At 37.5% G+C, this 22,086-nt stretch overlaps 2 protein-coding genes across 2 annotated transcripts; one reads left to right on the forward strand and one right to left on the reverse strand.

The window, feature by feature from the left end:
- Positions 1 to 291: 291 nt before the first annotated feature.
- Positions 292 to 5,742, forward strand: LOC104421719 (diphosphomevalonate decarboxylase MVD2, peroxisomal). Its single transcript, XM_010033775.3, has 10 exons — positions 292 to 695; positions 1,155 to 1,353; positions 2,289 to 2,352; positions 2,453 to 2,516; positions 2,612 to 2,692; positions 3,406 to 3,492; positions 3,776 to 3,933; positions 4,066 to 4,114; positions 5,069 to 5,193; positions 5,289 to 5,742. The coding sequence occupies exons 1-10, from the start codon at positions 489 to 491 to the stop codon at positions 5,509 to 5,511; spliced, it is 1,257 nt and encodes a 418-aa protein (XP_010032077.2). The 5' UTR covers positions 292 to 488; the 3' UTR covers positions 5,512 to 5,742.
- A 3,496-nt stretch (positions 5,743 to 9,238) lies between these two features.
- LOC104421720 (probable sodium/metabolite cotransporter BASS4, chloroplastic) lies at positions 9,239 to 20,369 on the reverse strand. Its single transcript, XM_039303144.1, has 14 exons — positions 20,104 to 20,369; positions 19,737 to 19,830; positions 19,177 to 19,284; positions 19,021 to 19,088; positions 18,569 to 18,647; positions 18,006 to 18,064; positions 17,862 to 17,930; positions 17,189 to 17,302; positions 16,336 to 16,357; positions 16,034 to 16,101; positions 11,287 to 11,372; positions 10,506 to 10,635; positions 9,597 to 9,698; positions 9,239 to 9,526 (listed from the first exon to the last, which is right to left on the reverse strand). Exons 1-14 carry the CDS (start codon positions 20,281 to 20,283, stop codon positions 9,452 to 9,454), a joined length of 1,254 nt encoding a protein of 417 aa, XP_039159078.1. The 5' UTR covers positions 20,284 to 20,369; the 3' UTR covers positions 9,239 to 9,451.
- Positions 20,370 to 22,086: the final 1,717 nt, after the last annotated feature.

Below are 22,086 nucleotides of genomic sequence, written 5' to 3' on the forward strand. Positions count from 1 at the left end.
TAAAACTCATCTAATGACAATCGAGGAATTGGCGACGTCCCCTTATTATCCTAGTCCTAGGTACGAAGACTAACGTGGTTCAAAAATTTCTGCCCATCCCCAAAAATAAATTTCTTAAAATATTTTATAATATATATGTGACAAAAAAAAAAATCTAAAAAAAAATAAAAATTGCCAATTTCCAACAGCGAATTCAAACAGTCGTTTCTGGGCCCCACTCCCCACGGTCACCTCTCCTGCTTCCCCCTCTTTGCATATATATAAACACCAAAACCACTCTCCATTTCCTCTCGTGCACTCTCTCCCCTGTCCTTTTCCTCCTCCCTTCATTAATTCTCTCTTCCGAGATCTGATTTTCCCTCACTTTCCCGAGAAAATAATCCCCCGATCTCCCCGGGAATTCCCCCCGGCCGTTCGATTCCGGCGCGCGCTCCGGCGATCGCTCGCTCGCTCGCTAGCCGGTTCTTCTCTCGCTCGTTCCACCGGAGATGGCGGGCGAATGGATACTGACGTTGACCGCGCAGACGCCGACGAACATCGCGGTGATCAAGTACTGGGGGAAGCGGGACGAGTCCCTCATCTTGCCCGTGAACGACAGCATCAGCGTGACCCTGGATCCCGGGCACCTCTGCACCACCACCACCGTCGCCGTCAGCCCCGCCTTCGAGCAGGACCGCATGTGGCTCAATGGCAAGGTACGACGATTCGTCGCCCGCTCGTGTCTTTCGTGGGGTTTCGTTTGGTGTTTGGTGGGCCGAGACACCGTGTGAAGGGGAGTGAGATTCACGTTGGTCAGAGATTGCATGGTCAATGAAATGGCGTGGTCGGTAGGTACGAGCGTCGTTCGGGCTTATAGCTAGCAGAAGGAAGAATTGACGAGGAAAAGAGACGTGCTTGATTTAACTGAGATCCGACTGAGCTGTTGCGGAATGAATAGTATGAGATTTGATATGAATTTGGGTTGTTCATGTGAAATGAATAGCTAGGAAAACTGTATTTGTCACTTAGTCGAGTGCGTTATCATTGATTTATCTTCCACACAATTGTGGCAATCCTGTTGACGAATAAAATCAGATCTTTTATCCTTATAATTTCTCTCATGTTTCTTCAACTTTTCCATTTACGGCGCATAACGACATTTCTGGTTATTTCAGGAGATATCTCTTTCTGGAGATAGATTTCAGAGTTGTTTGAGAGAAATTCGAGCCCGTGCTACTGACGTTGAGAATAAGGAAAAAGGAATTAAAATTTCAAAGAAAGATTGGGAGAAACTGCACCTCCACATTTCTTCCTTTAACAATTTCCCCACTGCTGCTGGTTTAGCTTCCTCAGCTGCAGGCTTGGCCTGTTTAGGTAACAGATCTTTTTTTCAGTTACCTTTAATATAACTTGTAGGTTGAAGTGTTTATTCCACCTATACTGTGGATAGTTCAATGATGCCTATTTCAAGTACTTCGTCAATTTGCTGCTTTTTTCCCCTTCTCCCAATTAACTCAGAACATGAATAATATAGTAGGTCAATCTTTGTCATCCATGGGATACTCCAACTGGTCAAATTTTGTGATGTACTAAAAAGTGGTCTGCAGCAGGACCTTACACTTCAGTCGAATTTAACCCTTCACCGGCCCAAACGATTTGTATCGACCTCTCCTGCTGAGTTGGAGTTTCAAAGAGCAAGAATATGGATAGAACACTGTCTAACAAAAGACGAGGCAACATGGCTATTATCTGACAGACTAGAATGAAAAGCACAAATCTTGTTCTAACAAATACCATATGTGGATGCTTATTCGTGCACTGCTGCATGTTTGCGTTGGGCATATATACATATGCTCAGTTAATTTATAGCATTAAAATTAGGTATAAGTTTCTCAAATGTCCATACAAAAGACAATCATGTAGGTTAAGAAGCATGCGGGCAGATAACAGAACTAAAGAAAAGACAGAGTAATTGTAATATTTAGAGATCGTCAGGTGCATAAAACTAGGGAAAGGAAAAGAACAAGATATTTTGATGGGTTTATATTTTACATTGAGGATGTACAAGAATGCCCATGATACAGATCAAAACTAGAAAGGATCTCTAGAAGTATCATTGCTATTTAGACTTATATCTAGTTGATGTATACTGGACTTTTTTATTCCCACATGCTGAATCTATGGTTCCTACTTAATTTATTTTATTGGCGACATTGTTTCCTTGCCTTGAGATTATGTTATGACATCTTTTCTTTTATTAGGAAAATAATGGACAGTTCTAAAATTTGTGATTTCATCTCTTTTTGCAGTGTTTGCTCTTGGAAAGTTAATGAATGTTCAAGAAGATCACAGTCAACTTTCTGCTATTGCTAGGTAGTATGTGTCCTTCTGTCTGCATGTTCAAATGTTTCAATTGGTGGGTTGGGCAGTAGCTTGGTGCATTTCTAAACAAACTGTTTTTTCTACATTATAGGCAAGGTTCAGGTAGTGCTTGTCGCAGCTTATATGGTGGATTCGTAAAGTGGATAATGGGAAAAGTGAGTAGTTCAAAAGTCATGCCTTACCATCCATTAAAGCTTGCTATGCCATTATTCTTTGCAGTTCTGATTATTAATATCTTGCGATTTTTAAGGAGGAAAATGGAAGCGACAGCCTTGCTGTTCAGCTAGCAGATGAAAAACACTGGGATGAACTTGTTATTATCATTGCTGTGGTATGTTCCTCTTTATTATACTAGTGATGTTTTTGCGACCCACCAGTTGATTTTTTGAGATGCAGAGAATAAGCTTTTAGCCTTAAAGGGCAAAAAAAGGCAGCCAAGAGGCTATTAATCATATCTTGTTTTTTCAATTGAGACTTGCAACCCCTTCCGTTTCATCACCTATAATTTGATTGTTGGTCTGGATTTGTTCTTCCTTGGCATGTTGACTGATTGAGCCTTGTATGTTTAAGATAGAATTCTCTGTCACTACTGCCTTGATGTAGTTCGAGTTACCTTTGTCGTTTCTTTCCTTCTTCGAGTGTAAGTTGATCTTTATTTAATTTTTTCTTCTGTGATCATTCACAATGTTTTCTTAACTGCTTGGCGCCCTGTATTTGTTATTATAATCTTCCCCGATAAGATTATTTCCCTTGTTAATTTACTTGTATTTTTCTTTTATGCAGTTCTGCATCTTTTGAGGACCTGTCACTTATGCTTGTTATGTATTTGTTTCGACAATTTTGATATTGCTGTTTATTCAGGTTTCAGTTGCTCTCCGCATATGCCCTATATCTTTGTCATATGCCCTATCATTAGCTTAGTATGAGCTTAAAATGATCCTACAACCTTCATTTGCCCAACACTTACAGAAGACACATGAATTTTGTTGCTTCATGATTCATGTGCATCCTCAATCTTATGTAGTCTATGCATGGAAATGTCAGGTAAGTTCGCGGCAAAAGGAAACAAGTAGCACCTCAGGAATGCGTGAAAGTGTTGAAACAAGTTTGCTTTTGCAACATAGAGCGAAGGTATCTCTTCTTCTCCTTCAATGAAGTGGTCATAATTGTTCATATCTGGAAAATTCCTCAAGCTTTTAACATTAGTTGGATGGTTGGGGAATTTCATAAGCTGCATATAAAAAATTTATGAATTCTCATGCCATTCCACCTGTGTAGTTTCTTTGAGAATGAATTTTGTGTTTTTTCCAGGCATCCTAGTCATTCCTTTGGCTTGAAGCTTTCAATTGAAGTTTCTGCAGGCTATTGAAGTAAACACTCACCAACTCATTCTCCACTGTTTTAAATGAAATAGGAGGTGGTGCCCAAGCGGATTCTAAAGATGGAAGAAGCCATTCAGAATCGCGACTTTGCATCTTTTGCAGCACTAGCCTGTGCTGACAGTAATCAGTTCCATGCAGTGTGCCTCGATACATCTCCTCCAATTTTCTACATGAATGACACATCCCACAGGCAAGTCATACCCATTTTCTAGATAACTTAAGTTCATACTACTGGTTTTTACCGGTTTGTCCGTACTTCAGCGTCCCTGTGATAACTTTCTGTGTTGTTTTCCACTTAATAATATTTGGTACTATGTTCCAGGATAATTAACTGTGTTGAGAAATGGAATCGCTCAGAAGAAGCGCCTCAGGTATTTAAATTGTCTTATCTTTCTACCATCATGGTATCTAAATTCTGTCTGGGGGTTTGCAGCACCTAGCTTAAGTTGAGGCACATTATTGTTGATCATCATTCCATTCGTGATTACTTAGCAGATTAACTTGGACACTTCCTCTTTGCATGTTGAGATAGTAGAAGTATTTGATGTAATTTAACCGTCTGTATTTATTTATCAGAAAAGAACAAGGAAATGGGCATCATCATTGTCATGGTAACTCACGCAAAATTCTAAAGTTTGTTGGATACATTCTTGTCAATACAAAGAAAACATGATAAATGTTTCCTGGAACTGCTTTCTAAAAATAGCTTCTTGGAAGTTCCTCCTACTGATCATGGCATACACTCGAAGACAGGAATATTTTCTGGTGTGTACCAAAAACTGATGAGGCTCAACCAGTTTGCTCATCTCATAAAAGATTTTAAAAGATTACTTAATCAATTTTTTTACTTCTGAATCTAGTTGAATGGTGCCTCATATTTTACAGAATGGCGTTATATATTTTGACAGAAGCCAATACATTACTTGATCAAGATTTTGTACTTCTGAATCCAAGTTGAATGGTGCCTCATATTTTACAGAATGACGTTATATATTTTGACTTGTAATGCCATTTCAGTTTCTGAAATAGCATACTTCTAAGAGGACATGGCACCTCTTTAGATCTGATAAATAGTTCATCTTTATCAGATGATTCCTTTTCTTTTCATAATTTCATCCCTTTGCCTCCAGTACTGATATGCAGTACTACCTACAAAGCAAGAGTTCTAGCTGCACTTTTAATTGGGTTGATTTTGGAAAAGATTCAATGTACTGAAAGGTCTGGAAAAGTGAAAGTATATACAGCATTTTTAATTTGTTCCTCAGCATAGTAGTTGAAATGCCTTTAATCGGTGAGAAAGTGGCTAATACTGGAAGATATGACAGGTTGCATACACTTTTGATGCGGGGCCAAATGCAGTTCTTATCGCACGCAATAGAAAGGCAGCTTCACTGTTGATTCAGCGACTGCTATACTACTTCCCTCCCAACCCAGAAACCGACATGAACAGGTACACTACAGTGTCATCGTGTCATTGTTCTCTGTGAAATATTCAAAGAAGTTTGGGAATTGATTACTGATCACGTGGATGCTCTTTATCTGCAGTTATGTTCTTGGTGACAAGTCAATCCTGAAAGATGCTGGAATCCAAGGGATAGATGATGTAGAAGCTTTGCCACCACCTCCGGAGATCAAGGATAAGATTCCCGCCCAGAAGAACAGAGGTGAAGTTAGTTACTTCATCTGCACAAGACCTGGGAGGGGTCCGGTTGTGCTCTCAGATGAGAGTCAGGCTCTTATTGACCCTAAAACGGGGTTGCCCAAATAAACGGTTTCAGCTTCATGTCTATTTCATCTGTAAACTTCAAAGTACCTTTTCTTTTGGCATAAAGGAAGGCCCTCAAATTAATTGAGAAGCCACTCTCTCCGTTTCTTTTTGAATTTGTGTTCTTTTAGTGTGGACTTGCTATCACAAGCTCATCTGTTTTGTAGCCTTATCTTCAACGAGGCAAATAGTCAAGTTACATCATCAATGAAATACCACTGCTGAATTCTCAAATGCAGTCTTCGCCAAAAATTAATCAGGACGTTCATAGGTGTGTAGTTTGATTTAAGACCGCTGCTTCACATTTGACAGATCGTGGGTTTCATTTTGTGACCACATTTAGTTTTGGTATCTAGAGCCTCACCATTCTTGGTCAGCTATTCTTTGGGAAAATTTCAAATACGGACTTAGAAATGCGTTCATTTTCTCAACTGAGAATTTGAAGTGGATTCCATCTTAAATAAGTGCCTAAAGAGTTTTCATTTTTTCAAATAAGGGTATGAGATCAATTTCAAAGAATGATCCAACCTCATTGGCTGATCAAGAAGATTTTCGTCCTTTATTTTTTTATTTTTATGTTTTTTTTTCCATAAAAAGGAAAAACTTAAAAAAAAAAAGAAAAAGAAAAACAAGACTTAAAAAAGAAAAGAAAAGAAAAAACCCACACTTTTCGCCTATACACCTATAGTTGCCGCCTCATTGTCGGGGGGAGGGAGGGGATCGACAATGGCCGGTAGGGCAATGATCACCTAAGTAGCACCAACATCGACACCCGACACATGGAACGATATGATAAGCCAACACGTCATTCTTTAAAAATAGAGAATTTCAACATGTTATATGTATATTGAATGCATATCTTTATATATTACATGATAAATTATCATTTTTATGATTATTAAATTAAAATTCACAAATAATAATAATAATAATAATAATAGCCTAAAATGAATTTACAATATTAATTCACTATATATTAATATTATTAATTTGACAAATTCAACTCAATTCCATTAATCCATAAACTTGGAGGAAAAAATAAACGAATAATCCACATTTTGGTCTTTCGTGTTAAAGCATGTTGTAAAAAAAAGGCAATGATCACCTTTAAAAAAACATCGACACATGACACATGAAACGACTTGATAAGTCAACACGTCATTCTTTAAAAAATAGAGAATTTCAACATGTTATATGTATATTGAATGCATATCTTTATATATACATGATAAATTATCATTTTTATGATTATTAAATTAAAATTCACAAATAATAATAATAATAATAATAATAATAAAATAATAATAATAATAATAATAATAATTAATTTGAAAATAACTAATTCCATTAATCCATAAACTAAAAAAATAAACGAATAATCCACATTTTGGTCTTTCTAAAATGCATTTACAATATTAATTCACTATTTATTTATCAATTATTAAATTAAAATTTGAAAATGAATTTACAAATTAATTCAATATTAATATTATTAATTTGACTCAACTCAATTCCATTAATCCATAAACTTGGAGGAAAAAATAAACGAATAATCCACATTTTGGTCTTGCGTGTTAAAGCATGTTGTAAAAAAAAAAAATGGAAGTAAATTGTGTGTCATGGAAGATGAAAGTTAGAAGAGAAGAGAAAATTGGGCATTTCTTCTTTCTCCATTTATTATTTTTTATTATTTTTATAAATTTATATTTTGACCTATCATTTATTAAAAAAATTTAAAATTAACTTTGTGCTTATCGGAATCACTTGTTGAAATTCCGAACTTGCATGTCCGAATTCCCGACTCACATGTCGAAGAGTGTCGAAAAATTGACCAAATGTCGGATTTTCAGATACTTGTTAACCAAGTGTCGGAGTATCTAACATAACATGAAAGCTCTCGAAAAATGTCCGATACTTCCTAGATGACCACATGCAGATGGCTTGAGGTGGTTGTTGTTGTTCTTCTTCTTCTTCTTTAAGTTTTAGCTTTTTTGTTCCTCTTTTTCAGTTTGTCTTTGTTATGGAAAGAAAAAAAGGAAAAAGGAAAAAAAAAAAGTAAATAATGAAAATGCCCTTGGCCAGTTGGTTAAGTCAGGTCTTTTTTTTAGATTGACATAGCCACTTTAGATTTTTATTTAAAATAAAGTCTACTTTATGCTTTTACTTGAATTTTTCTCCTGTTTTTCTTCAACGGAGCTTCTATAAATACACTTCACATTGCAAAACACTTATGCTTTATAAATGAGCTAGCAATCCATAACTGATTCCTAGGACCTTTTTTCACCCTATTTTGATTTTAGTTCAAGAGTTATCACTATTAAGCTGCTCAAACTATGCATCACCAACCGCAAGTCCATTCTCTTGCATATGAAGGATGCGTTTGTTTGGAGGTACATGATAAAGGAACATACTATTTAGAAAATCATATACTAGGAAAATGGTTATTTTTCCTTATTTGTTGACATGTGACAGAAAACGTTTTTGGTGTTTGGATCTCATTTGGAAAATAATTTTAAGATCATGACTTTATACAATGCTAAAAAAAAAATTAGAATATTTTAATTTTTAATTTTTAAAATTTTTCTTTCTTTTTCTCTTTGTTTCTCCCTCCACCATTTGCTAGGCCTCAACAATGACCAGCAATAGCCATGGGTGAGCTCGTGGCTCAAGCTCACCGAGATCGGGCTAGCCACGAGCCTGAGCTTGCTCGGATTTGGCAAGCCCATTCTCTTTAGGATTGACCGAGCTCAAGCTCGCTAAAGATTGGCTGAGCCGCGAGCTCCCTTGGATTTGGCGAGCCCTAAGCTCGCCGGCCCATGTCATGGTAGGTCACCAAGTTGCCAACCATCATCAAGACACGCAACCATAGGAGGAAGAAGGATAGAGAAAAAAAGAAAAAATAAAAAGAAAAGAAAAATAAAAAGAAAAATAAAAGAGAAGAAAAGACAGAAATAATAATGATTTGATTTAAAAAAAACAAAAAATTAATTCAAATTTCAATTTTTATTAAAAATATATTTTTATAAGAGCAAACATTTCATTAATCAAGAATCCAAGCCCGAGTATTGAGGACATGCATGGTCTTTGTGGACTCGAGCCTAAGGGTGGGGACTTTTGCTCGAGTGTTGAGGACCGGAGCATGACCTCTAAAGACCCGATTTAGGTTGCCAAAGAATTAGGTACAGACACCAAGGGTTCAAGCAAGGCCTTGATGGACTCGCAGATGCCAAGGGCCAAGCCTGAGCATCAAGGTCCCAAGCCCGACCTTGATGGACCCAAGCCTAGCGATCAAGATACCTTGTCTTGACTATCGGGACTCGAGAACCAACATTGCTATTTCCGTGCTCAAGTGTAGGATTTTTGGTCCAAATGCCAATACCTGGTCATATTTTTTTTTAAAATTCTCCAATTATTTCAAAGAGAAAATCATTAACTTGAATGAGGAAAATGCTTTTCCAAAAGATGTAATCTGTAGACCCAAAGTGGTGATATTAGCTTCCCGATTTAATGTTTAGGTACGATGATCCCTGACCGTTAGCAGAGTAACATAACCAATTAAAGTTCTAAAGAGGCACTTTCTAGTACCGCCACATATGAAGCTTCCTCCAGCAGCAACTACTTCGTTACAGGTTTTCGGGGTAATCCATTTTGTTTTGTTTGCCTAACGGAAGCGTAATTGTGAATTTTCATCCAAAAGCACAACAAAAGATAATCGCCACGCATGCCAGCATCCACCGAATTTGACTCAGTATGCTGTTTATAATGACACAAGAAGAGTATGAGCACAGATTACCACCGCATCAAAATCCTTACCTATCTGAGTGCGACTGCCCTATCAATCTAAAAAATTTATTTACAACGCAGTAATCAACACTTACATCTGCAAAAGGCAGATTAATATACAACATACAGAAAGAATCTGGTGAAAGCACATGCTTGAGCATCAAGCTACCTTCAGACTGTCAGAAGCAGCATCCTTTCGCAGCCAGAAATTTACGAGGAAGGAGTCCATTATAATCTACATGATAGAGAAGTGAGGAAACCAATTTTCCAAACATGTGACAGATAGAAGCAATGAAAAACTTTACCTGAATTAAATGTGCTGCAACACAAGGAAGAACCAGCAGACCAGATTCACCAAATGCACCACCAAGCTGCTCAACGACAGCCACCAATACTGGTAAAGTTTTCTGCAAAGTGTGGTCAAAGCTTCAGTAGTGTCATCCTTGAGGAAGTAACCCTTGCATTATCCAGCTTACAAATTCAAATCCTAACACGAAAAGTATACGCACTGTGTTCCTTAAAAAAAATTACAGGGGTACAGGTTACTAATAGCCGATTCCTTAAGTGAACAATCAAAACTCAAGGTTAAACAGACCAAGACACTCGTCCTGATGGACATTTTCCTCCAACTTGCCACAAAATTCATGCCATTTGTAGTTCCGATTTCTTATAAGCATGCATCCGACAGGAATAATCTCCAACCAAACGCCATGGGATTTTGTTCAAAGATTCAGCAAAATGGCTGCCACTGCTAGAGGATGTCCATATGGTTTTATAGTGTCCAATCAAATGCCATGGGACTTTCCTTCTTTCTTTCTTTTTTCCTTTTCCTTTGTTGTTTTTAGCTTTTCTCGTGTCTCTGCAGAGTTGGAACTGGTGCAGAATGATGATACCAAATGGTAAATTTATTCTAACCGAAGCTATCATCTTTTAAAGGAATAAATAATGGTGGCATAGCAATGTCACATTCTCAACAAGAATAGAAAATAATTGGCACAAAATAAAATCCCAGAATTTCCTAAATATCGAACATTAGACTTTGTATGTAAGAAACTTATATAATCTCAAAGATATTCTATCTCTGCATCTAACACACTTGTATAGTTCCTCTATTTCCTTAACTCAGATTGAGTGTGTATTACTCTCTTGCTTTTGACTTGGGCTACTCAGACTGCACAAGAAAAGATGTTAACTAAATACACACAATATATTACCTGGCTTGCCACGAGAAGAGCAGCATTTGCATTTTCTTTCTTTGCAAAAACAGATTGACTACCACCAGTGACAGTTGAGAGACATTGTATAGCAAAAGCGTTAGATGCTAATAGGATGAGATGAAGAACTCTGCATTCACATATAACAGTTGTGTCATATCTCAATGCCGTTAAATCACAATAATGAACCTTACTGAAAATTACACTAGTGAACTTGGCATATATAAGCAGCCACCAGGAGACAACTGTGATGGTTTGGCTTCCTATTATGGTGGCCAGACCAATGAACTTCAGACAGAGACACATCAATTGCAAAATCTAGAGAAGATGGAAAGCAAGGTAATCATATGAACATTTTTTGGTTAGTAATCTATGTTCAGATAGCATATATGTTATGTCATCTAAAAAAGAACTAGAATGTTTTCAAATATTGACATATCAATGGGTACTCAGCTACACTCTTTGGAGAAACTTAAGAGCAGAGAAAAAGGGAACAAATTCAAGATTGGCTAATCAGAAAAGTACTACAGTGATATCAGGCCACTGGTAGATACATGTTTGCACTTTGACAATGTAAAAAAGTAGTTTCACATGTAAAAAGCAGCAAGTTTATCATCTTAAAAAGGTAATCTTACTATAGATACTTTAACGGTACCCACTCCATAGTAACTCCACTCATTAATCTGGAAATTCTGATATTATTGCAAAGTGGTAAATAGCTGGATATTTAGCATTATACAAAAGTTGTAAAAGACATATTGGACAAGAATGAAGTTCATACGTTCCCGTCCCAATTGCAACAAGAAACATAGCTGGTTGGACCATCAGCAAAAGTGACCTTGACCTGCTCACCTGTATCCATGGTACCTGCAAAAGAACATCTGGTGAGATACATCCAAACTGGGACTGACTCATGAACAAGGACCTTCACTTTAAGACAATATCATGTTCAACAAAGTCATCGAGGAAACATTATTGTCCTCCAACAAAAGCATGAAATCTGGTAAATGGCCATTTCGGTGCCCACCTAAGATCCACAAATTTATCAAGCACAGCACTAGACAGGGCTTTTAACATATCATATCCATCTAATCTGCCACCATGTCTCTTTGCTGCCAACATTTAACATTAGAAACTGCTGTCTTTCAGCAAATCGCTATATATCTTTGCTCATTACTGCAGATCAACTAGAGTGCTTCTGAGTAGTTAAAAAGGTAAAAGAAAGAGCCTGGAAGGGTAGGAAAAGCAGTATGTCATCACTGAATCACATGCACGAGATCAACTAAAATAGTTGGCATCCTCATCACCGACAACCTCCATACACCAAATCACTAGATCATACGACCAATCTTTTGCCCCGCAAGAGTAAGCACAACATACCATGGTAGCTAAAGGCACTTTGCAAAAACAGATTTGCATAATTTATCAACCATTTGACCAGAAAATCATTCTCTAGTTATATCACATAATTTACAGAGCACAAAATCAGTGGCCTTGAAAAACCTAAACAGGTAAGTTTCCTATTTGACAATTCCAGTTGGTCTTTTAGACTAGCAACAAAACCCTCATAGAGCTCTATCTCTTCTCTAACAAGAAAACGGATAGCTTCACTTCCTAACACCAATTGTACATCTTACTAGCCATTTTAACGTGTTGAGAATTTGGCTGATGGAGGCATATTTGTCTATTTCCTTTATTATGTTATGTATGGCGGCAATAAGGATGGTATTGTAGTTTTGGCCTTTTGGCTTTATTATATATAATAGCTTGGCGTCACATTGATCTAACTAAGCATTTCGTCAATTTTTTGTCTCTTAACATGGTTACCAGAGTGAGGGCGGAATTGAGAACCTCTTCCCAATCTCTTCTCTACGAAACCTTTCTTTTCTCTCTCTCTCCTCGCCCTCGCCCTCTCCCACTGCAGTTCCTTCTCAACTTCTCCTTAGCTCTCTTTTAGTGTAGGGCCGCACTTATGAGGTGATTCTTTGAATCTAGAGTCTGCACTAAACTTCACCTATATGAGATAAACTAAAACTTCTTAGCAATCTGAGATAGGTGGTTCAACCTATTTTGCAATTTCTAGGATCTTTTAGTTTGAGATTGTTTCTGCCTTGCCACAGGTCTACAATTCTCTCATTTGTGAAGAGCAAAGAACTGTAATGCATGGACCACCATATTCTTTTTATAGATTCTTTAGGAAAAATCAAAATTTTCGACTTTTTTCAGGTTTTCAAAAAACATGCCTTCCCTTTTCTGATTTGGCTGATTTTTTGGAGGACAACTTCAGCCTACTACCAGAGGACTTCAATCCAACTTTTGGCTTTTCTAGCCATGGGTTACAGGACATATCAATGACATTTCTGTGTAGCCATCTACATGAGGTACTACTCAGGACAAGTGAATCTTGAATGACTCTTTGGTAATGTCATATTTGCTTTAACTAGATGCAGCCACATATTGCAAAAAGATATTTGCTTCTTGATACTTCGGCTTGGATTTAGTTGGCTGCAAGGGGTAACTATGATTAAATCAGGAATGATGCACAGGTGTATGAACTTTGAAAAAGGGTTCATGACACCACTTGGAAGGAGATGACTATAATTCAAAATTATACTGCGCTTCGGAATTTCTGGTAAGAGCTAGATAATTATGCCAACTATCAACCAACCAATGCTGCAAACGTTATTGCCTACAAGAAGCATATGGACAAAATCAGAGTTTATGATTTCTTAGCAAGATTGAATATTGAAATGATCAGATACATGTTCGAGTCCTCAGCTGATCTCCATTCCCTACTCTGGAACAGTCCTATGCCCTAGTTAACTCTGAAGAAAGGCACAAGACGGCAATGCTCCATCCCTCTATTGTTGATCTTTCTGCTCTACAAACTAGTGCTGACACTATTGCCAAAGTTGATTCCTTCTGTCAATTTGATAATACCTCTAAGGAGGTTGTGAAGTATGATTATTGTTATTAGAAAATTTATATAATAAATCACGCTTTCATCTTATAGCTTAACCTTTTAGAATCATTGGTAATGGTCCCACAAAATCTCACATGGAATCTAAACAGGAGATCATGAATTTAAATCTTTCCAAGCCCCTATTTGCCTCCCCAATTACATATTTCCACCCTTTAGGCTAAGCTAAAGACTAGCTTACGTGTGAGGAGGAGTGTTAGAATATTTGAATAATAAACCACGCCTTCACCTAACAGCTTAAGCTTTTAGAATAGTTCGCAGTGGTCCCACAAAATCTCACAATTGTCATAGCCATATCACACTAAGGCTACCTGCTGAAAGTTTAAAACCTGCAAATTTTGAGGCAAAAAGGGCACAAAGAAAGGGAAAAAGAAAAAGGCAAACCATCCTGAAACTGTTCCTGTTGCACCTAATACTAATATAGGTTTATCCCAAGAACTTCAGGCATTTCGACATCTATGGAAAGCTTCTTCTGCTGTTGCCTCCTCCACAGTTGCCAATTCGTCTTCCCCTTTTGCTACAAACCTAGCCACTTCAAGTATTCTCTTTAGGGGGTTACAAATCATCTATTGTTTTCAGCCCATGGATCATTGATACAGGGGTTACAAATCACATGGCAGGTTGTAGTCTCTTTCATCAATACACCCCTATTTCCGGCAAAGGCAAGGTTCACATAGCTGGTGGAACCCTCTCTTCCATTGCTGGATAACCCTTGTCTTTTGTTTTATATATTCCATCATTCTCTACTAATCTACTTTCTACTAGTATTCTGACTAGAGGCTTAAACTTTAAAGTAACCCTTTTTTCCTTCTTATTGTGTTTTCCGGGATCTGGTAACGAAGAAGGAGATTAAATATGGCAGATCAGATTGCGGTCTTTATCTACTCGAGGGTAGTGGGAATTCTGCTTCTACTTCATCTTCTATGCCTCATTCAGTTAATTTGGCATTGACAGATATTCATCATTAGCACTATAGATTAAGTCATCCCCCTTTAGGAACTTTAGAAAAAGATTTTCCTAGTCTCATTTCTGCTTGTATAAATATGTTTTTTTGTGAAGCGTGCATTTTGGCTAAACAAACTCATCCAACATATCCACATTCAAATAATAAAAGTCGTTTCCCTTTTCATGCAATTCATACTGATGTGTGGGTTCTTCCTGGCGTACCTCTATTCCCTGTTATCAATGGTTTGTCACTTTTATCAATTCTCATTGTCATACAACTTGGGCTTATTTGTTGAAATATAAGAGTGACGTTTTTCACTGTTTTCAAATCTTTCACAGAATGGTTCTTACTTAGTTCAATGGCACAGAGCACACTGAAGATCAGTTCCAACGGTATCTCTTTGATGATAACAATATTCATCAAACCAGTTGCGTTGGTAGTACTGCACAAAATAGTGTCATCGAAAGAAAAAATAGACATTTGTTGGAGGTCGCTAGGTTTCTTATGTTTGCCCATCATGTCCCAGCTTGGTATTAGAGTGATGTTCTCTTAACCACTGCCTACTTAATCAATCAGATAGTAACTAGATATCTCAATTTCCACACACCTAATAATGTTTTACAGGGATCATCAACTTTTATTCTTTCCCAAAAAACTTTTGGTTGTATTTGTTATGCTGGAACACCACCTCTAAGAGTAAGTTGGAATCCCTTGGTCTCCTTCCACCTATCAATTTAAGCTGTCTCGCTCAGAATCTCCCTAGATCACAACATGAATCAACCCTGTTGAGAGATCCCTTAAAACATGGCTTACAGTCGATCTCATGCAGATTTAGCTCTAGGTACATAACTTAAAAGTAGATATTAGCTGAATACATAACTGGCCTCAGTTAGTACAAGCTGTAGAAATTCATCTTAGTCTTATTGATAGAAGATAGGAATAATTATACCGAAAGTTCTAAAACTTATCACGAAAATGTACTTGAGTCCTACAACTTTCCAAAAATGAAATTGAGTCCTAAAAATTTTAAAAAGTGCAATCAAGTTCTTTCATTAACTCCGTCCAACTTAAACAAAAAATGCTAATAAGTTTTAGGACTTGATTGCACCAACTTAACAGGTTTTAGGACTTGATTGCACCAACTTAATAGGTTTTAGGACTTGATTATACTTTTTGAAAGTTTTAGGATTCAATTGCACTTTTTTGACAAGTTTTAGGATTCAATTGCACATTCGTGACAAGTTTTAGGACTTCCAATATACTTATTTTTGGAAAAAATGAGCTCACGATCACATTGTTTTTTCCCTGTCTCTGTTTCTCATAATTAGAGATATGAAACAGCTGAAATAAAGAAGCTAGTATAGCCAAATTAAAGGAACAAAGCCAGATACCTTATGTAGTATCCGAAAATTTCAGATATATCACATGCTTGTAAAGCTTTTAGTAACCACAGTCTAGACATGGACCATGATGCGTTCTTTTGTTTCTAATATTCACCCAAAAAAGAGTTATGGCCCTTTAGATCCTTAAGTAAACTGAGAAACCACACTTTCTACTTGTTGTTATCAGAAAATTAAAGCAAGGAAAATTAAGGGTTCTTACTAAACTGAGAAAAACCGCACTGATCCTTGAGAAAAGCTTCCGGTTGTTATCAACAAAATCTGCCAAGCCTGAGATATAACTTTTATTCAGCATTGTAGTAAATGCGAGGTACTTTATCCACACATATTTATTCAGATCTCAGCATTATTCATAGGCAATTTTTCCCTATGACAAGTGAAGTGACTCAATTCAGCTTATAAACTGACAGACTCAATTCAGCTTATAAACTGACAGTTTCTCAAAATTTACCAAGTTCACCATATTCTCTAGAATAACTATAAACAATGATTGTTGACACATACCTCTGAAGGATTCTCGCAATATCTGTAGGGCCAAAGAAAGCATGATGTTAGATTGTTAAATAAAAAGCAATCAAATTATTGAAAGATAATAACCATTTCCTGTCATTTCATGAAAAAGTAATGAAACAAATACAGAATCTTCATATTGCTGCATGAAGACTTCCAGAAAGAAACATGTAGCAGGAGAAAAAGCTTAATGGTAATCAAAAGGTAGGATTAAAGGGAAGAGTGCAACAAGTAACTCATCAACGCCACAAAGATAAGATAGATAAACTTAAAGGTGACATAATTAGATGACACATTCCATTGACCATACTTCCAGTCAAATTGAAGAAACTGTTATTCCCTTTGAACTCTTCGCCCAAAGGGATACTTTCAAAGTACAAATAGTAGTAATATCGATAAGCAAATCATGAAGAGATCATTTAAGAGCCAAACAGGTATCTGCCTATCTGGTAACTGCCAGCGCTCTTGAATAAAAAACTTATCATCCAATTGATTTATATACTGTTAGGTAGCAAATTACCAGAAATATATGCAAGTACTACTTAGAGAAGATATTAATTTTTTCAACATCCAACACTTTGTTTTATGGCAGCAAACTTAAAGATTACATCTTTTGATTGGAAACAGAACATCAAGCATTAAGTACTCCCAGCTAAAAAATTAAGCGTTAGCCCTCTTTTTTCTATTGCTAATTGGTATATTTTCAGGTAATCAGTAACCAGGAAGATCTTCAGCTTTTGACAGCCTGTTTGGACCTGATCTATATTCATGGGGTAATATACTAGTTCCAATAATAAAGGCATCAACAAACTCTGCATATAAAAAAAAATTTGCAAGGATCATATACCTTCCCCAGTATTAATGGAATAAGAAGTGTGAGAACTAGACTTTTGAACAATTGCTTAGTCGGAACAGTGACTCCAACTCCATCAGCAATGAACTTGGAGATAGAAAATGGCACCTAGAAAGATACTAATGCCATCAGATTGTTGTACAGGTATAACAGTGTTGAATTTAAGTCGAAAATACGCGATCATGTTAAATAAAAAAAAAAAAAAGCAAATAGATACTTCTAAGTATTCAGAGAATTATCATGCATCCATGGCCATGCATGTGAAAATACGTAAGTTTCATATCTAAAAAGCAGGACCAAGCTTGCTCTACAAAAGTAAATTACATACAAAATTCAAGACGAGCAGCCATCTCTCAGGAACTAGTGCTGCAAAATTATTGTTAAAAAAAAATCACACTTATTGATTGCAACAAAGTATAAAGCATGAGGAGCACCACAAATCTTCATTCAAGTAAAAACCAAAGAAAATCTTCTGGGTATTTTCAATAACATGAAGAAGTTGCATCAATGCAGCTCTTGAAGAAAAAAAAGAAAAAAAATCATAAAAAGCAGAGAAAAAGATGCCAAGTAATAGAAAGATCAGGTAACATCTTGCCCAACTCTCTTCTTCTGAGAATCTATAGATATGATCTGACAGTATACTGACAAAAACAATATTATAACTTACAAGTAGAATCCCCAATAGATTTGATATCACTGTCATTGCAAGAGCAAGAGCAGAATTCCCTCCAGCAAGCTGCAGTCACAACCTTCCATTAATGGCAAAATTATCATCAACAGCAACTTTGAAAGTAAAGAATAGTAGGCATGCCTGAGTAAGAGCCACTCCACTTGATAATGTAGTAGGCATACAGCTAAATAGTGCCAATCCTGCAGGATCAAAACAGATCACTGTAGCATTGAAGAGAAATTCTCTTTAAATTGATTATAAGCTCTGAAGTATAATAATAGTAAGTCAAAGCAAACATAACTCTCGCTTTTTGACAATCATGTACAGCATAAAGTCCCCAACAAAAGCCAAATTCGATTTCTTTTTTAATCAGTCGAATCAATGTCATCTTAATTTGCTTAATACCAAGAGGTGCAGCAGAGACAGTTTCAAATACAGGAAAGGAAAGGCATGACAGAAATGTAGCCCAAAAGAGAGATAACAAACATCTATGTGCATTTAAAAGTGTGCAAAAGTTTGCACATCCGTAACTTGATATTGAATGTATGAGCAGATATTGATGATGGATCTATAATATTCCAGTAAATGGGCTAGGAAAAAAGTTTTCCTGGCACAACATGAAATGAGATACATACATATTAATATGGTATAGATTGTCCACAAATCAATTCACAGAGAGAGAGAGAGAGTGATCAATGCCCAACCCGTAACAAATTCTTGAGGCTGAAGCTGGATTTGCAAAATTAACTTTGAAAAATATGGACTGAACAATAGAATTGATCCCTGCATAGTGAAGATGCATAACAGTTAAAACTCACTATAGCACAAAAACTATATTCAATTTAGGTCAGCTGTCAAGCAAGTAGAGTCAGTGGAGACTAGTCAAGAATGAGGTAACAGCCAGACTAAAATTCCCTTCCTAATGCATGCTGTAGCTGTATCTCATATGCAAATTAAAAGAGCTTGGAAAGATGCAGGTCACATAAGATGGCTGCAATCACAGCCGCATAATATCTATGTCAAATAAAACAAATTGATGTGTTCTGAAAAAGTACATTTTATACTACGATAAATGATATACGATATCAAAAATCTCACAATGTTTACAATCAACATACAATATGCACAAGCCTGCAAAAGAAACTTGGAGTCATACAAGCCCAAACATTCCGACGGGCCATGCCTCTGCAGCCGCACCAATTTCTCCACTCCGCAATGTCAATCCTAGAGCACGGAGGATGCTTTACATACAGATGGCATCACAGAAAAAAAAAGAATAATATGTAATGAGAATAAAGGTTGACTTCCAAACCTGATATAATAAAGATCCCAAAGGTACTGAATTTCGATAAATAGTATCTATCTGCAAGGCAACCAGGAGTAGGATTTGCAAGTCCTAGGGCAACTCCACCTATAAGAGCTGTTACATGAGATGAAATTGCATTAATATATCATCACTGCAAACATTTCATGTAGATAGAAATCCAAGGTACTGTTGTCAGACTAAAATCATTATTGACTCTCAAGAAAGGAATTTATAGCAGAAAACGAGATCACTAACAGGAAAACAATCTTGGTTCAAGCTGTCAAAGCTCTCTAAATTTAGCTATGCCTTAAATTACTGTGATGAATGGGTCAGGCTCAAGATCATGGATAGTTGCCAAGCCCATAGCGACGTTACAGGCGAAGCTTACATAATCACTGGCCTCCATATCGGAGGGAATGGTCTATGAATATGACAAGTGGAAGCTCCACCTCTAACAAGAAACTAAAGAGATTGCTAATGACATCCCAATGTAAACTGCGGTCAAGCCTGTGCATTTGCAATCTTTGCACCAACCAAGATACATGCCATCAAACGGACATCATTACCTAACGGAAGAAAATTATCCGCAACAAACTTTGAGAATGGGTTGCCCGCCTTTACCTTCCCAGGAATTTTGGGAGCATAATCATTTCCACCTACCTGAAAACATCCAAAAAATCTTTATCTATAAATTTTAAAAAGGGGCTCCAACCCATTCTACACATCCTTTACAGACATAATATCCAACAGTCATTTCCTGTATAAATTCCACAATGCGGAACCTAAAACACCACTTCTAACTGAATGCAGAACGTAATGCATTCTCGAAACGTTTCTCCCTCAATCCCGTCGTGCATTCTCATTGACTTCTCAGAACGCGCGCACGGAGCTCCCAGTTACGGCGAACCGGTCCGAGCAAAGAGCCGAACTGACCTGACCCGGCGATGCGCCGGAGGCTCTAACGGGTGGCGAAATCGAGCGGTGCGGACCGATGTTGACGGGGCGAACGGAGAGACGATCGCCATGCGAGGAGAACCGCGCGTTCCGGGGACGGAGCCGGACCGTCGCGGAGGTTGCGGGGGAGAGGATTAGGGTTTGAAGCGTTCCCGCCATGGCAATTCGACCTCTGGAACGTTGCACTCGCTCTTGTCAATTTTCTGAAACGGACCGGTTGATTGTCTTCCCCCCTCTTTTCTATGCCTGAAGTTTCTCTCTTTTGTTTGGTACGTGCAGGGAAATATTTTTTAGTTTTTTGACCCAAAAAAAGTGTTTTATAATTTGCCGATCGGTAAAACCATATGGAAAAAACCAACGGTCGACTTTCGCACAAAATTCAAAATTATCCATACTAACTAATTTTGGTTTAAAATTACCTATAATGTAAATGCTTTGAAAGCCCAAAGCTACTTGGGAAAAATGCAATAGTGTTTGGTAAAAAAAAATTTGCAAATGAATTTTGAGTTGAATGTGTGTTTGGTAAGAAAACATTTGCAAGGAGCTTTTGATGGATATAATGTGTTTGGTATATATATATATTTTTTTTTTTTTTTTCTTTTTTTCTTTTTTCTTGAAAAATCAGCTAAACCCTTCGCCGGCCGGCGAAGGGTCAAGCGGCCACGGCGAGCGATCTGGCGCCGGCGACCGTCGGGCCGAGGTCGCTCGAGGTCGAGCGACCTCGGCGAGCCAAATCTGGGCGCCGACGCGCCGTCTACCGAGGTTGCCCGAGGTCGGGCGACCTCCGGCGAGGGTCGCGTGACCCGGTTGAGGGCCGCCGAGGTCGCCCGACCTCGGGCGACCCAGTAGGGGCTGTCGGAGGTCACCCGACCTCGGGCGACCCGGGCGGCGGTCGCGCGACCCTCGCCTACGGCCGCGAGACCCGGGCGGCGGCCGCCCGGGTCGCGCGGCCCCGGGGTCGAGCGACCCTCACCGAGGTCGCCCGACCTTGGGCGACCTTTTAGCCGACGGTCGCGCCGCGCAGATCTCGGCTCGTCGGCGGCCGTCGCCCTTTGCCAGACCGACGAAGGGTCTGCTCCTTTTTCATTTTAAAAATAAATAAATACAAGGACAATAATGGAAATATGAAAAATTAATAAGGGTAGTTTAGGAAGGAAAAAAATGTTTTCAGCATTTCCAAGGACTCCACTTTCATTTGAAAGCTCCTTCAAGGGGTTGCCAAACACCCTTATTTTTGGCTGAAGGGGCTTTGGGGGCTGAATGGGCTTTCTAAATGTCTATCCAAATGCATCCTAAGTATTGGTTTCATTATCCGGGCCACTAGCCTTGTCTAGAGAATTGCGCAACGTATACCAGCCTCGATCTGGTAATTTTGAGGGATGTAGCATTTAGCAATTTCTTTCTAAAGTTGGATGGGAGCATCTTAAAATTGAGATTGAAAATCAAGTTATGGACTAAATTGATCAAAAAAGTAGATATCATTACCGAAATCAAACATTAGCAATAACATGGGAACTGTCTTTGTATTATTTGCTCAATATTTCTTTTTATCTTTCATTCAACATTAGAAAAAAAGGGGATAATATTGCAAATGATATCTGAACTCTGACTCAATATGTAATGTGGTACTTGAATTTTAAATTTGTTTAATGTAATTCATGAACTTTAACTCAACGTGTAATCTTGTTCCCAAAATTTGATTTGTTCGATTCAATTTAGTCTTCCATGTTCAATATTATCATTCTATTACAATCTAGTAACTAAATTAAATATGTACAAAAAGTTTAAAAATTATATGAAACAAATTAAAAATTAAAAATGACATTACATACATATTAGATTAATGTTTAAGGATCATATTAAATGCATTTAAAATTTACGAAGCACATTGTAAAAAAAAAAAGAATAGTTAATATCTTGAAAAATTTCAAATTAATACACATGTGATAAATTTACCTCAAA

Source organism: Eucalyptus grandis, chromosome 10 (assembly GCF_016545825.1).
Source record: "Eucalyptus grandis isolate ANBG69807.140 chromosome 10, ASM1654582v1, whole genome shotgun sequence".
NCBI lineage: Eukaryota > Viridiplantae > Streptophyta > Magnoliopsida > Myrtales > Myrtaceae > Eucalyptus > Eucalyptus grandis.

What these genes read in the sequence shown, in the direction of transcription:
- LOC104421719 (XM_010033775.3), top strand. Translation starts at nt 489, where the DNA reads ATGGCGGGCGAATGGATACTGACGTTGACCGCGCAGACGCCGACGAAC. An exon ending in TGCAGGCTTGGCCTGTTTAG is followed by an intron (nt 1,354 to 2,288) that starts GTAACAGATCTT and finishes CTCTTTTTGCAG; the next exon opens with TGTTTGCTCTTGGAAAGTTA. An exon ending in TTGTTATTATCATTGCTGTG is followed by an intron (nt 2,693 to 3,405) that starts GTATGTTCCTCT and finishes TGGAAATGTCAG; the next exon opens with GTAAGTTCGCGGCAAAAGGA.
- LOC104421720 (XM_039303144.1), bottom strand. Translation starts at nt 20,283, where the DNA reads ATGGCGGGAACGCTTCAAACCCTAATCCTCTCCCCCGCAACCTCCGCG. An exon ending in GTTGCAATTGGGACGGGAAC is followed by an intron (nt 10,636 to 11,286) that starts GTATGAACTTCA and finishes ATGTGAATGCAG; the next exon opens with AGTTCTTCATCTCATCCTAT. An exon ending in CTCTTCTCGTGGCAAGCCAG is followed by an intron (nt 9,699 to 10,505) that starts GTAATATATTGT and finishes CACACTTTGCAG; the next exon opens with AAAACTTTACCAGTATTGGT.